The 13790-nt window shown below is 43.5% G+C and overlaps 1 protein-coding gene across 3 annotated transcripts in view; it reads left to right on the top strand.

The window, feature by feature from the left end:
• The window catches only part of KDM4C (lysine demethylase 4C), a 532790-nt gene that overhangs the window by 16283 nt on the left and 502717 nt on the right, over positions 1-13790 (top strand). For all 3 annotated transcript variants that reach the window (XM_019517600.1, XM_019517601.1, XM_019517602.1), the window contains exon 3: positions 12513-12688. In XM_019517600.1, the coding sequence (XP_019373145.1) occupies positions 12513-12688 (176 nt within the window). The remainder of the gene's footprint in view (positions 1-12512; positions 12689-13790) is intronic.

The raw sequence follows: 13790 nt of genomic DNA, 5'->3' as shown, positions 1-13790 counted from the left end.
GGAGCAGTCCCTCCAGCCAGGCACCAGCCAATCTCCCAGCCCAGCCCCTGGTGCAGAGAGGGGATTTCCCCTTCCCACCCCTCAGTATAGTTCAGGCTTGACCCTGTCCCTACAGGTGGTGGTGGGGGGGGGGGGGGGAAAGTCCTTTCAGCTGGAGACTGGCTGGATCCCTGAGCTTCAGTGGGGATTGCCCACTCCCAACAGGGTCCTGGAGCCCTGGTGCAGAGGGGATTCTCTCTTCCACCCTTCAGAGGCAAGGGCAGCGGGTGAGGGGGAAGGGCTAAGGGATCCCAGCCAGCTCTCTAGGCTGCAGGGGGACAAAAAGCCCTGGGGAGAAGGGGCTTTCCCCTGTGCCTTGCAAGCCCCAGCTGGGGGACCGCTGCTGGGGTGGGTGGGTGCATTCCCCTGCCTCCCCAGCAACTTGAAGGTAATGGCAGCTGGCTGAGGTGTGGGGCTAAAGTGATTCTAGCCCAGCTTGGGGGTGTAGTGGGGCGGTGAGGGGGTGATAAGCCCCACAGAGGGTGCTTTCCCTCACTGTGTGCTGTGCAGACCTGGGCTAGGGGGGGCTGGGTTTTTTTCCCCTGCCCCGCATCTCGCTGTGTTGATGGACACAAGCAGAGGCTTTACTGCCTCAGCTCTGTGACAGCTGGGAGGTGGGGCCAGCCCTGTTTCTGTGTAGCAGACAGCACAGCCCGGGGCTGCAAAGCATCCTGGGATGCTGGGGGACTGAGTTAATTTGAATCAGGAGGGGATCTGGGACAGAAGCTCTGTAAACCAGTTTGACCTAAATCAGTTAAGTCTTATAATACATTCATCAAGGTTTATCTTAAACTAGTTTTGGCCATTTTGGAAGTGGGTTATTTGCATAGAACTTTTGTTCTGTTACAGATTGAAACCGATTTCTGATCACTTAAACTGGTTTATGTGCAACTTTTGTCCCTAGTCATAATGTTCCTGTGGAAGCACATAGAAGCCAAAACTTCATGTCCCTGTTTGGTAACCACCAAAGCTTGTAGAGCACTGATATTCCAGCATTGTTTGGCTCCATGGGCTTCACAGGAAGCCTGGGATATGTTCCATAGGTATTCCTTGGATTTGTCACTTTGAAGAATTAGTCTGGTGGCTTCCATTCGGACTTCCATTACTGATAGCTCCTGAAAGCAGAAATTTACCAAACCTGAAAGTCTGCAGATATCAGTAGGTAGACTGTCTAAAACAGTCAAAACTGTTGCTAAATCATCTTACACATAGTAGTTCTCCTCAGGTTGAGAGGCTGCTTGGATACAGATTCAGGAATTAGGTGCCTTTCAGAGTTCTAGTTCACTGTTGTTCTCTGCACCAGGTGAGGTCCTCATCCCTCTGTGGTCTTGCCATATGGATGATTTTGTTAGTTTTCAGCATCTGATGTGAATTGGGCCCTCAGATCAGAGGAAGGAAGTGAGCCTACTTGTAAACTGGTTGATACATAACAGCACACTAGCTTTGCTAAAAAAGCTGTTTTTATTAATGAGACATTGGTTTGGAAGACTTCTGCCTTTTGCTTTGCAACTAAGGGGACAGTAGATTAAATGCATAAGGTCCTCCCTTGCTGGGCTGTGTACTTTTCCCTTAAATTGTACCCTACTTCTAAGGGTACCTGCCACAAATAGAAGGCTATGTAGCTACTCTCTACTCCTAAAGAAAAGCAAGGCCAAAAGCAGGGATCTCTTTGGCCATATGTCTTGTTGGCTGGTTTCCAGCTACGGATAGCTAACTATAAAGTCCTTCTGGCCCAATATGACATTCTATATGTATGAAATAATTACTTGTATACTGGACTCTTCACCAGAGGAATCCAAAGAAGTCATGCTCTGTGGCTAAATCGTCCCTACAAGTTACTGTGGCAGAGGTGGATGCTGCTTCCTGTTTGACTGTGGCTGTTATTCTTTGCTGCAGGGTTCTGGATTTCCAAGAGAAATTGAAAATACCATGCAAGTTTCCCTTAGAGGGAAAGGAACTTTTAAGGATCAAAACAGATGAGGCTTTTTCACATGCTAAAGGATTCCAGAGCCATTTTATATTTCCTTTTAATCTGAATATGGTAGAGTATCAGTTAGATCTTAAAGCTGTAAATATATCCATCAGGTTAGTCAAATTCCACCTAGCTGTTATCCATTATTTTCCAGAACAATCACATTTCTCACTCAGCAGGCTTTATATTCCTCAAAGGAGTAATTATATCTTTCCTCTGATAAAAGATCTTTCATCTCTGATTTGACCCTAAATCTACAGTGATGAGTTCCATGTCCTACGTACTCTTTATGAAACCTTTTTTTTTCTGACGGCCATTGTTTCAGCAAGGATAACGAGTCTGATCCAAGTCCTTATGGTTTTCTTTGTGCTGTCTTCTGTCCAGATAGACTGTTCTTTAGGATGCACCCCAAGCTCCTGACCAAGGTATTCCTGATATTCATATCAGTTAGCAAATCACTTTTCAGGTACTTTTCCCAAAACCTTAATTCTTCAGAGTCGAGGCATAATTGAACATACTTGATGTGGAAAGAACTTTGTTCTTCTTCCTGCCAAGGAAGAAGAGACTTCTCTGCCTATTTATCTCTGTTTAGTTATGAGGTCAGAAGTCTCAACAGTTTATTCAGGAAGACTGTCAAATAGGAAAGTGGGCTGTGTCGAGCTGTGTTACAGGAGGGCCAGAATGGTACTACTTTCCGTAATCAGAGCTTCTACCAGAGTACAAGCAACCTCTGTAGCTTCCCTATGTTATGTCTCCATAACAGATTACCTTCAGGGCTGCTACCTGGAGCCTTTCCTCCATTATAAAAATATTGCAGGAGTTACTGAAGTAGATGAAGCAATTTGGTATGGCAGTCCTTTTAGTGTCTCTTTTCCTGTAAACTCCAAAACCCACATCAGGATATTCAGACACTGATTTGGAGTTGCCCACAGTAAGGAGAAAGACAAAATTTACTTACCAGAAATGAAATATGAATTTTCATTTCTACCTAGGAGAACTTTCACAATCTTTGCAGCCTCCTATGCCTGATGAAGGTGCCTAAAAACTTGCAAATAAAGATTTTTTTTTTTTTGTTTTTTTTTTGCTGATATCTAGTTGGTCTAATAAAAGTTACAGTAAAATCTCTGTTACCTGGCATTTGAGTAACTGGAATGCTCTAACTGGAATTTCGGGTTAGAGGCTGCTGCTACCACCCTGCACTGCAGCCACTCCACTTGAGGCTGCCACCGCCACCCCAACTCCTCCATCCCTCCCCCACCCCTGCTCCATGTCCAGCTGAAAACTGCTGGCTTCCGGTAACCAGCATTTTTAGATACTTGGCACCCCACCATTCCTCACTCATGCTGGATAACAGGGATTTTACTGTATCACCTTTGCCATAAGTTTTGATTCCTTTTGCTTCTAGACCAATACAGCTACAACCTGGATACCTTACCTGTAACTGGAATTGTTCAAGATGCATTGTACATAAACACATCTACCTCCTGTCTTCCTTCCACCTTTTCCTTGGAGTAATGTACAACTTAGGACGCTGTATTTGAGAGGACAGTGAAGGACATAAAGCATGGTTTGCCCTTTATCCCCCTTGGCATGGAGCTAAAAGTGGCCCGCTTCGGGCCTGTGGAGGACAGACATACATCCTGAAAATGTACGCATTGTCATCATATCTCAAAGAACTTCAGTTGTTGGTAAGGAATATCTTTCATACAGTCCCTGCAACATTCCCTGCTTATCTTATTATTTGCTGTCAGGGGTTGAACCAATGGGAAGCCTGATCTTAAGGGGCTTACTGCTACTCTAACGGGCCTGTTTTGGTGTACTTAAAATTAAACATAATGCTTAAGCATTTGGTTGGATCAAGGCCAGGGTGCTTAGCAACTTTGAGGCTAGAGCCCTATGATGGTGGGAGAATAGGAATGATTTACTACTTGGTCTCCTTCTGAATAGTAACTTTTCGTCTGTCAGTGAGTGATGAGGAATTTGGGGATTTGTTCACTGTATTTTTAGCATCTGTGGCCCTTTTAGATCTTCATGATCTTAAGGCATGGAGCAGGGGTGGGCGAAATAAGGCCCGTGGGCCAAGTCCATCCTGTGCAGGGGCTTTTTTCCAGCTCACAGAGGGTCCCTCTATCCCGCCTGGCCCAGACATTGTCCCACAGTGGTGTGTCCTGCCTGCCCCCTAGGCACTCAGTGGGGCTGAGGTGGCTCTGCGCTGGACTGCCTTTCTAGATAGCTCAGGCTTTGGCACCTCTGGTCCCAGCCCTGTGCTACTGGCGGGGACCGTGTGTAGCCCTGCCCCACCTCATGCCTGCTGCAGACTCTTCTGGTCACGCTGAACAGCTGCAGCAGCAACGGCGCTGGTGAAGCAGAATTGTGCTCCGTGCAAGGGAAAAGCAGCCCTTTCTGCTCAGCGCTGCCCAGTGTTTCCTGCAGCAGCCACATGGAGCCCATGCTGGGCTGCCCTGTGGCTCCTCTGTGCTGCCCTGTGGGACAGCCCTGAGGCAGCAGTGACAGCACAGGGCAGCTCAGCGCAGGATTCATGTGGCTGCTGCAGGAAGTGCTGGGTAGTGCTGAGGGGGAGGGGGGCCGCTTTTCCCACGCACCAAGCACACTTCTGCCCCACCAGCACCACTGCTGCTGCAGCTGTTCAGCATGAGCAGACGAGTCTGCAGCAGGTATAGGGCGGGTTGGGCCTGTGCACGGGTCCCCACCAGTAGTGAGGGGCTGGGGCCAGAGCTGCCAATGCCTGGGCTGCCTAGAACGGTTGTCCAGTGCAGAGATGCCTCATCCTGCCACCGCCCTGGGCATGCAGCAGGACTGAGTTTGAAAGGTCAAACTCCTTAAATAAAATATGCTCCTGTTTGCAACACTATATGTTCTTTTAAACCCTATTCTGATATCTGAAAACCAGTAATTGAAAGCACAGGTCACTTGCTAAAACTTAGGAGTTGACAAGCACACTCTTTTATTGTGCTCCAAACATGAACCTTTTTCATGATGTAGTCAGTGAAACACAATTCACTGTGACATTTAGTTTAGTACAGGCAACCCCTGCTTAGTGCTCTTAATTGCTTCCTGAAAAACTGATTATTAAGTGGAACCAAAAGTATTTAATGATCCAAGATGGTGACCGCAAGTGTTTTTAATGACCCAAGATGGCGACAGTGAGCTTTATAACAAAACTCATTGAGCGCTAAGTGAAATTGGGTATCAATTTAAAATAAGCATTGCAGACGGTCCTTGACTTGCAACATTTTGAGTTACAACATTTTGCACTTACAACTTTTATAAATTGACACCCTGTTTCAACTTTTTTATGTCAGTTTTGACTTTTTGATTTTGGCCTGATCTGACGCAATGCAGTGCCGGCAAACAAGTTTGCTGTGTCGCCCATCTCCTTGGAGAACATCTGTCCAAATTTCCTTGGACACTTTCTTTAAGAAATCGGACAAGGCTCCAGAAAAACCTGCAGCCAAGACTCCTGAGAAGACTCCGGCCAAGAGCCCTTCAAAAAGTCCAGCAGTCACCTCAAATAAGTCCTTCCAAATCAATGTGATTGCTATTTACAGCATAAATACATTAATATAGCTATATTACTCATCTATAATTGATTGAATACAAAATTCTGGGTTATTTTTTTGATGAAAATAGGGTTTCGGGTTTTGGTTCAGGAACCAATCTCCCATTTATAACATTGTTTCCTATGGGAAAATCAGTTCTGAGTTGCAACATTTTGACTTAAGACGCAGTTTTCAGGAGCCAATTGTGTCGTAAGTCTGAGGACTGCCTGTAGAGTGAAATAGCACTAAGTGAAACAGCGTTACATGAGGGTTGCCTGTACTATGTCTTGTAGCAGGACTATGTATTTGGTAACAGCCATTAGAATAACTCAGTTCTGAGGTTCTCAGGAGAGAGGCTGTTGCACACAGGGAGGCTGCTGAGAGTACAGTTGTGGTGTTGCTGGAGGTGTGTAACAGAAGAAAGCTAATGAGATCTGGAACTGGTGAGCTAGTTGCAAACAAAGACAATTAACAGAATGAAGACCTCTGAGACCAGAGTGCTTTGTATTTGTAGACTGGGGATTATGGAGGATGTCTGTGGTTTTAGTTTCAACTTCAGGATGTGTTGTTACAAAGACAACAGCAACTCAGAGCAAACTGTCAGCTGTGAGAAAACAGCCAGCTGTGTATTTCTGAATGTTATGATTTTTTCATTTTAAGATGCAAAAACTCAATATTACCTGTTTCAGCTGTACTGAAATTCCCAAAAACAGCATACAAGGATTACTCCAAGAATATCAACTGCAAAAGTAACCTCTTCCTGACTGCTTTCATTTTCTTTGATTGCTTCAGGGAAGAGTAAAAGTACCAGCATACTTGAATTTTGGTATGGTAGTGGCCCCATCAATGGAGGTGTTTTTCTTTAATGAAAAAGTCGTACCAGAATAACAGAAATATTGTGATTCAGGCATATTTTATGGCAAAAGAGCCTCAGGTAGCAGTGTTGTGTTTAGTCTTTATGTGACTTTTCATTCAGCCTCATTTATACCCATCCAGGTGTGGAACCAGGGAGGAAATGCTGGTGACCTAGCTTTGTTAAAATGTTTTTCTGGTTTATTCTGCTATTCCGTCTCTGCCCTCCCCTCCCCTCCCCTTTGAAGAAGAAGATAGAGAAAGTTCTGTTTCTTAGCATCAAAATACCCTGCTCAAAAATTGAGGTTACCTTGAAAAGCAGGGCTGATGATAACTGAAATGAATGGTGAGCATGCAGGAGTGAGAGGAGAGGGTGACAGCAAGCTTGCTTTTTACCAAGTATTTGTTTTTTAACAATTCTAAGTTCTCTTTTTATACTGACCATCTGCCAAATGAACTGTTTAATGGAGGATCGTAAGGAAGCTTTTGGATAACCCTGGTTTTCTCTGTGGTAACTGACCAGTGGTATAATTGTCAATTATACCAATGTTAAGCACATTTACACTGAATATTCATTCCTTTACTGAAAGGTAGAGACTGCATAAATAACATAAAATATAGCATGCTGTCAGTGTCACTTGTGAGTAAGCAACACTCAGTGACCTTGTCTTCTTACATGTTATACTTTAGCCCAAAACTTTGGGCCACAGAACGTAATTTAAAAAATATTAGTCATATTTTGAACATACATGAATGTATATTTTTGTTACCAAATGTAACAGCATTATAACTGGTAACAGTCTTGAATAATTTTAAATAGATTTTAAGGGGTTAGATATATTCTTTATTCCTTATGTTTTACATTAGCTTTGACAATCTCTGGGATGATTAAGGTGGAGGGGGAGAGGCTGAGGTTGAGTTACCTTCATTTTGTTGTTTCTTGTTTGCCTCAACTGCTGTGATGAGGTATCGGATATGGATAGTAGAGAATATCATTTGGGAGTAAACCTGCAGGGAACGAATATCAGTATAGCTAATAGGAAGGAAGCAGGAATCACAAGGTTTTGCATCACATTTGTGATGTTGGGGTGTACAGCCATAGAGACTGAATGGCAGATGCTGTGGTATATCATGAGCTTAGCCACCTTCACCTGCTAAAACATCTGCTAGAAAGAACAGGGAAGAAAATGTAAAATGAAATAAACAAAACTTCAGGTGACAGCACTTTAGGGCTGTGCGAAACAGCACCATTTTGCTTTGACTTGTGCTTTGTTTCGATGGAACAGTGTTTTGTTTCAAGTTTAGTTTAGTTTCAATGTTCCATTTTGGTTAATCAAAACAGCTTAAAAATTTCTACACTGTTTCAATGTTTCACCCAGGCTATAATAAGCATGAAACTAGAGGAGGAGCAGCCTCCTCTGATCACAGGCAGATTGGGGTTGGCACCCTGGGGAGGAGTCCAGCAGAGCTCTGTAGCCCTCCTGGGGGTGTAGGCAAGAGGCTGCTGCTGCTGCCTCCCTAGGAGCTGAGCCAGTTGGAGGGAGGCGGAGCCCAGCCCCAGCGCTGCGCTCTGGTACCCCCCACCGGGCTCAGTTCCATGGGGCTGCAAACGTTTCGACTGGCCTCATTTTGTTGCGAGGCTGTTTTCAAGCCCTCTGTTTCATTTAGATTTCGCTGTTTCAAGCTTGAACTGCGTGGAAACAGCATCGAAGTGAAACAGCTGGTGAAATTTTGCGCAGCCCTATTACACTTCTATATGTGGGAAACTTGCTGACTTTCCAGAGGCTATAAGTAGATCCGGAAAAGGTTTTAAAAAAATGAAAACAGATGCCCACACTTAAATATATTACAGTAGTTCTAAGACTATAAGGATTTGTACGTCTGACATTTTCTTACAAGACCCTTGGATATTTGTGAACTGCTAATGTGACTAATTGATAAAGATACAATTTTCAGCATGAAGCAGCCATCTTGTATGTGGAGGAGCTAGTGACCTGCTGTCTTTTCCTGAAATACTACCATGCGAAGAAAGAGACAATTGTAGAATGTGATGCCAGTGTGATGGGGGAACTAAAAGAATGAATGAAAACACATGCAATTCCCAGCAGGTATTGGAGCAAAGTAGAAACGAGCCCTTTCACTAAAATAACATTAACCACCTCATAATTGTAGGTTATTATTTAGAGTTCTGGAAACTAGACAAACTGGTGGACACTTGCTGGCATTGTCATAGACGAGCCAATTAAGCATTTCAGAAAACATGTTATTCCAAATTATGTTATTTTTATTCAGCAGACTTCAGTTTACTTGCAGTGAGTGTGCAGTTCACCTTGGGATGGAATTTAGTTGCCTGAAATGGCCATGCCACTAGCTAGTCAAATAGAAAAGCTGACTTTGCAGTAGCAGTTGTTAAAGTTTATTTAAAAAAAGCTGGATGAAGAAACACTCCTACAGAAAGCCTAGTAGGATTCTTAATGTGTGTAGACATTGGTGTCTACAGGCCCAGCAGTGGTAGAAGACTTAACAGGCAAAAAGGAAGTAGACATATCCAGGCTAAAACTTAGTAAACTTATGAAATTGGTGACATCTCAGAAGTGCAACTGGGAGACTGTCAAGATCCCTCTGTTTCCTCAAGTAAAATTATGCACTTGGAAGTAAGTTATTTTTGATTGACACAAAAATACTTGTTCATTATATAGTATTGCGGTGGACAGCTGTTTATTTCACTGAAAATTGAAATGCATCCACCTGTTATGACCACAGGACAAAAAAAAATAGATGCAAAAGATGGTGCATTATGAATCTAGCTGTGACTTGATTAGCAGAACATGGGAGGAACGCAGGCTGTTGAGTGACTGATGAGCAAGGATTTTGATTTTTAAAAAAATCTCCAATTTTTGGCTTAAAAAAGTAACCCAAAATCCATATTTTTCTGTAATTAAAATGTAATGTCATGGATGGATGGATGTAGAAAAATGTGGATTTTGGGTTACTCTTTTATCCTGGAAATTGAGGATTTTTTTAAATTGGAGAAAACCAGGATCCGTGCTGATGAGCACACACTCAAAATGCTTCTCCACCTGAAAGAACCGAGTGCTAGGCAGTCATTTATTAATAAGATCTTTCATTTGCCTCATCAAACTGTCTGCAAGGTATACGCATCTTATTTTACTAAGATATGGAAGAACAACCCCCCCAGCTCCAGAGGAAAATAGCTTAATTGCCAAACAATTGTGTACTAAAATGTACTTAACTTTAATTTAGTGTTTTATAATGATGTAAACTTCAGAGTGTGTCAGACTGTTACAAATGTAAGCTGTTAAGATATTCGTATTTAATTTTACTGTCTCACACGTGACAAAACAGATGTTACAGTTAGTTGCTTTCCAGTACTGGGAACTGTATAGCATGATTATGTTAACGGAAATAAACCCTACTTTCAGCAAGTGCTTCATGAGAGCATATAGTAAATGTGGAGAAAAGAATAAAGCCTGAAAGTTGCATTATCTGATGCGTGTTCAGTTTTTATGCCTGAACGTATACAACTTAAACCTACATGTATCAGAATTTAGAATAGACTTAAACTGTCACCATGCTGTGAAATTGGTACTCCTGATATGAAAAAAGTTAGGCTAGAAATAGATGTTGCCGAATGAATTGGATCAGCTGTGCTGCTGTCTTGTGGCACAGGTGATCTGCTTCACTGGGCAAAACTTATTTTGCCCCTTGAATCACCCTTGATGGTGCTGGACAGTGTGCAGGGGCAAGGTGCTGTTCCTGCTTTCCCTGCTTAGTCAGAACTGTGTTCTGGGTCTGGGTGGTCCGGCTGAGCAGGAAATCACTTTTTCCCTGCTCAGCCAGACCTGGGGCATGAGTCTGGTTGAGCAGGGAAAGCACCAGAGCGGTAACAGATGTCTTTCGCAATAAAGTGGCAGAGTTTATTACCACCTCTTGTTGTGCCACCGATTTCCCTTTTATATGGTAAAACAAAGGTTATTGACATCTGTTTTGCTCAGCATTTGTGCTGCCAGAATTTATATGGTGGCACAAATGAGATGTCAGGCAACGTCTGTTTCTACTGTTTGTTTGTCAAAATGTATGCTAGGATGCTGTATGAGTCGGTGGAAAGGGCACTTGCCTTAGTGTCAATAACCTTGTATTCAATACTCAGTTCTGCCACTGACCTGGGCAAGTCATATTTCTATCAGTGTTCACGGTCCTAGACTTCATCGTGTCTATTTAGAACGTGTATTTTTGTGGGTGTGACCATTTTTTACTGTTTCACACTCTTAGAACAGTGCCTAGTATAAGAAAGTAAATCTTTTCTGGGGCTTTTGAGCATTACTGTAATGTAAATAATAGTATTTTTGCACCATTGAGAGAGGATATTTTGGACACTATTCACTTAAAATATTTCATGGTGGACATTGAGAAAAACAAAATGCAATGACCTTGAATTAAGCAAAAGAATGCAAATGTTGGTGTTTAATATTCACATTGTGGAACCAAACCTACAAGTTCATATTTAATAACAATAAACATGGAAATATCTATGAACATATTTGAGTTTTATGCATATATTTTGAATGCATGTCTTCTCTGCTTTCAAAGAGGCATTTCATATCTTATGTGTGCATATAATTTTAAGGCTTGTGTGAAACGCTTTAATAGAAATAAGACAAGACAATTGAACATTTGTGTTTCTTTAAGAACGGAGAATATTGGCCCATTTCTTAAGACCAAACATGGCTAAAGGTCCCATCAAAGTTCATGAGAGAGGGGTGGGTGGGAAAGAAGGGCATTTCAGCCAGGTAAGAGCTTCAGCATTAAACTGCCTTTTTATATTTCAACTGGAAATATTAAATGCGTTTTAGGAGGAAATGGTTATTTTGGTTCTGTAATCTGTTTCACCTATATTCTAGGTTTGTGTGGCTTCTATTGCAAAGAGTGGAAAAATCCTAATTTCAAAGAGAGATGGTCAATTAGATTATGCTTAGAATTTGACCTCCTTGTTGGTATCTGGAGGCAATGGATGATCTCCAAATCTCAAATATATTTTAAAAATCTTAGTGCTCTCAGTAAGACATTTTTAAGGCAGACACAAATCTAATAGCTGCTGGATATATTTTTATCCTACAGTGTTTGTTTTTTGTGAACTTTCAGATATCCGAGAGAAGAAGGATTAACTAATAATCTCATCCTACAGACATGAGTTAACATCACTGATCATGATACACTAAGCATTGCCATGTTCCAGTGTATTGCTTAATTTAATCCAAACCAGCGTTGTAGTCTACATAAACAACACTTGCTGTATGTTTTTTAAAAATGCCCTTTTAGAGTAAAGAATTGAAAAATGAAAATTTTCTATTTTGTCTACACCTTTCAAAGTCAATATAATAAATCAATCTGATTCTATCTAAGTCTGTTTGAGGGAGGTTAGGTTTCTGCGGAATTTCTGGTGGCTCCTAATTTAATAGTATAGTGCGCATTTGAGTCATTCTACAAATTGGTAATGAGGTGAGCTGATTCTAGGGAGCCTGAAATGAAAGTTAAATCCCAATTACTTATAAATTAGTCTATGCACACTTCTTATGCTGTTTTAATTGTATTGGCTAGGAATTGATAGTTAAATAGTGGGTACACTAGTATTGTATACATTCATGGGAATAATCTATATGGGTATAGGGCACCCTGTTATGGTTGTATCCCTATTGGAGTTGTACCAGTGTAACTTTCAGTAACAGTCTGCTCTTACCCTTCATATTCTAAAAAGAACAGTTGAATTGGAGCTAAAACTGTATAGACCACATTTTCCAAGACATACTGAATACCTCAAGTAGCAGCATGGACAGGGGAAGTCAGCAGATTTCCTGTCACTTTAGGTTGGGTTTTAAAAAGGTGAGTAAATGTTATCTTTGAGTCCTGTGTTGCATGTTTGTAGACAAGATTTAAAGCTTTCAGTCAGATGTATTACTTTATCTGTATTATACTTCATTAAGTGACTTGATTCTTGTAGCTTTTTCAAAAAAAAATCTGATTAATATTTTAACAGCTAATGTCAGTGTGTTGCTTTTCTGAATTTTCAGGTGATCCCGCCAAAGGAGTGGAAGCCACGAAAACATTATGATGACATTGATGATTTGCTGATTCCAGCTCCAATTCAGCAGATGGTCACTGGTCAATCAGGGCTCTTCACTCAGTACAACATTCAGAAAAAGCCAATGACTGTGAAAGAGTTCCGGCAACTAGCCAACAGTGACAAGTATGTATATTTGCTATTTTGTGTAGAAAGAACGTATAACTGCTTCCTTCACTATAACCTATCTAAACTTTTAGACACCAGGCAATTTTTATCCTTAAGCTTGCATGCTAAAAGCCATCCCTGCTTCTTGTTTTTCCTCGGCGCACGCTGGGGCTGGGGCTGGGGCCGGGGTGGGGAGGCAGCAGCTGTTTGCAGCCTCCTAGCTGCAGCTGGCCCCAGCTCTGGATAGCTGCTGCCAGCTGGGAGCCCAGGCTGCTCCCAGCAAGTGGCTGGGAGGCTGCAAATCCTGTTGCAAGCGGCCTGCACCATAGCTGGCAGCAGCTACCCCAGAGCTACAAACAGTTGCTGCCTCCCTGGCCTGGCCCCAACAGGTGCAGTGCCAGCACTTGCTGCCTTCCTGGAGCCCAGGGCTGGGAGACAGCTGGGGCCAGGGTGGGGAGGCAGCAGCTGTTTGCAGCCTCCTGGCTGCAGCTGGCCCAGGTTCTGGGTAGCTGCTGATAGCCATGGAGCCCAGGCTGCTTGCAGCAGGCAGCTTCCCTTTGTGCTGCTGCTCTGGGCTGCACATGCTGCACTCTGGAGGGCCCGGGGAGGGCAGCAGGGCTGGGAGCGCAGTGTGTGACCCAGAGCAGCAGCTCACAGAGGGGCACACAGGGAAGCTGCCTGCTGCCATAAGCTCCGTGCTGCTGGGTCACACTTCCCATGTGTGTATGGGAGCAGTGTGGGCAGCGTGCAGAGTTGTGCCCCTTGCTGCTGCCCCTGCCTGCAGGGGAAGTGTGGCCAGGGCAGTGGGGAGCTCGGAGCAGCAGGCAGCTTTTTGCACCCCCCTGCTGTGTCCTGCCACGCCCAATTCCACACATAGCTCTGCAGAAGTGGTGACGAGGGCAGCACACTGGAGAGCATTACCGGTATCTGCTGCCTCTCTGGAGCCTGGGGCTGGGGCTGGGAGGCAGCTAGAGCCGGGGATAGGGCAGGGGAGGCAGCAGCTGTTTGCAGCCTCCTGGCTGCAGCCGGCCTTGGTTCTGGGTAGCTGCTGATAGCCATGGAGCCTGGGCTAGGGGGAAGGTGCAGCAGGGCTGGGGTGCAGGGCTTTGGGGGGAGGGTA

The sequence above is a fragment of the Gavialis gangeticus genome, unplaced genomic scaffold, assembly GCF_001723915.1.
Source record: "Gavialis gangeticus isolate Ggan-Ray unplaced genomic scaffold, GavGan_comp1, whole genome shotgun sequence".
In the NCBI taxonomy this organism is placed as follows: domain Eukaryota; kingdom Metazoa; phylum Chordata; order Crocodylia; family Gavialidae; genus Gavialis; species Gavialis gangeticus.
This window is presented reverse-complemented; position numbering and strand designations above follow the sequence as displayed.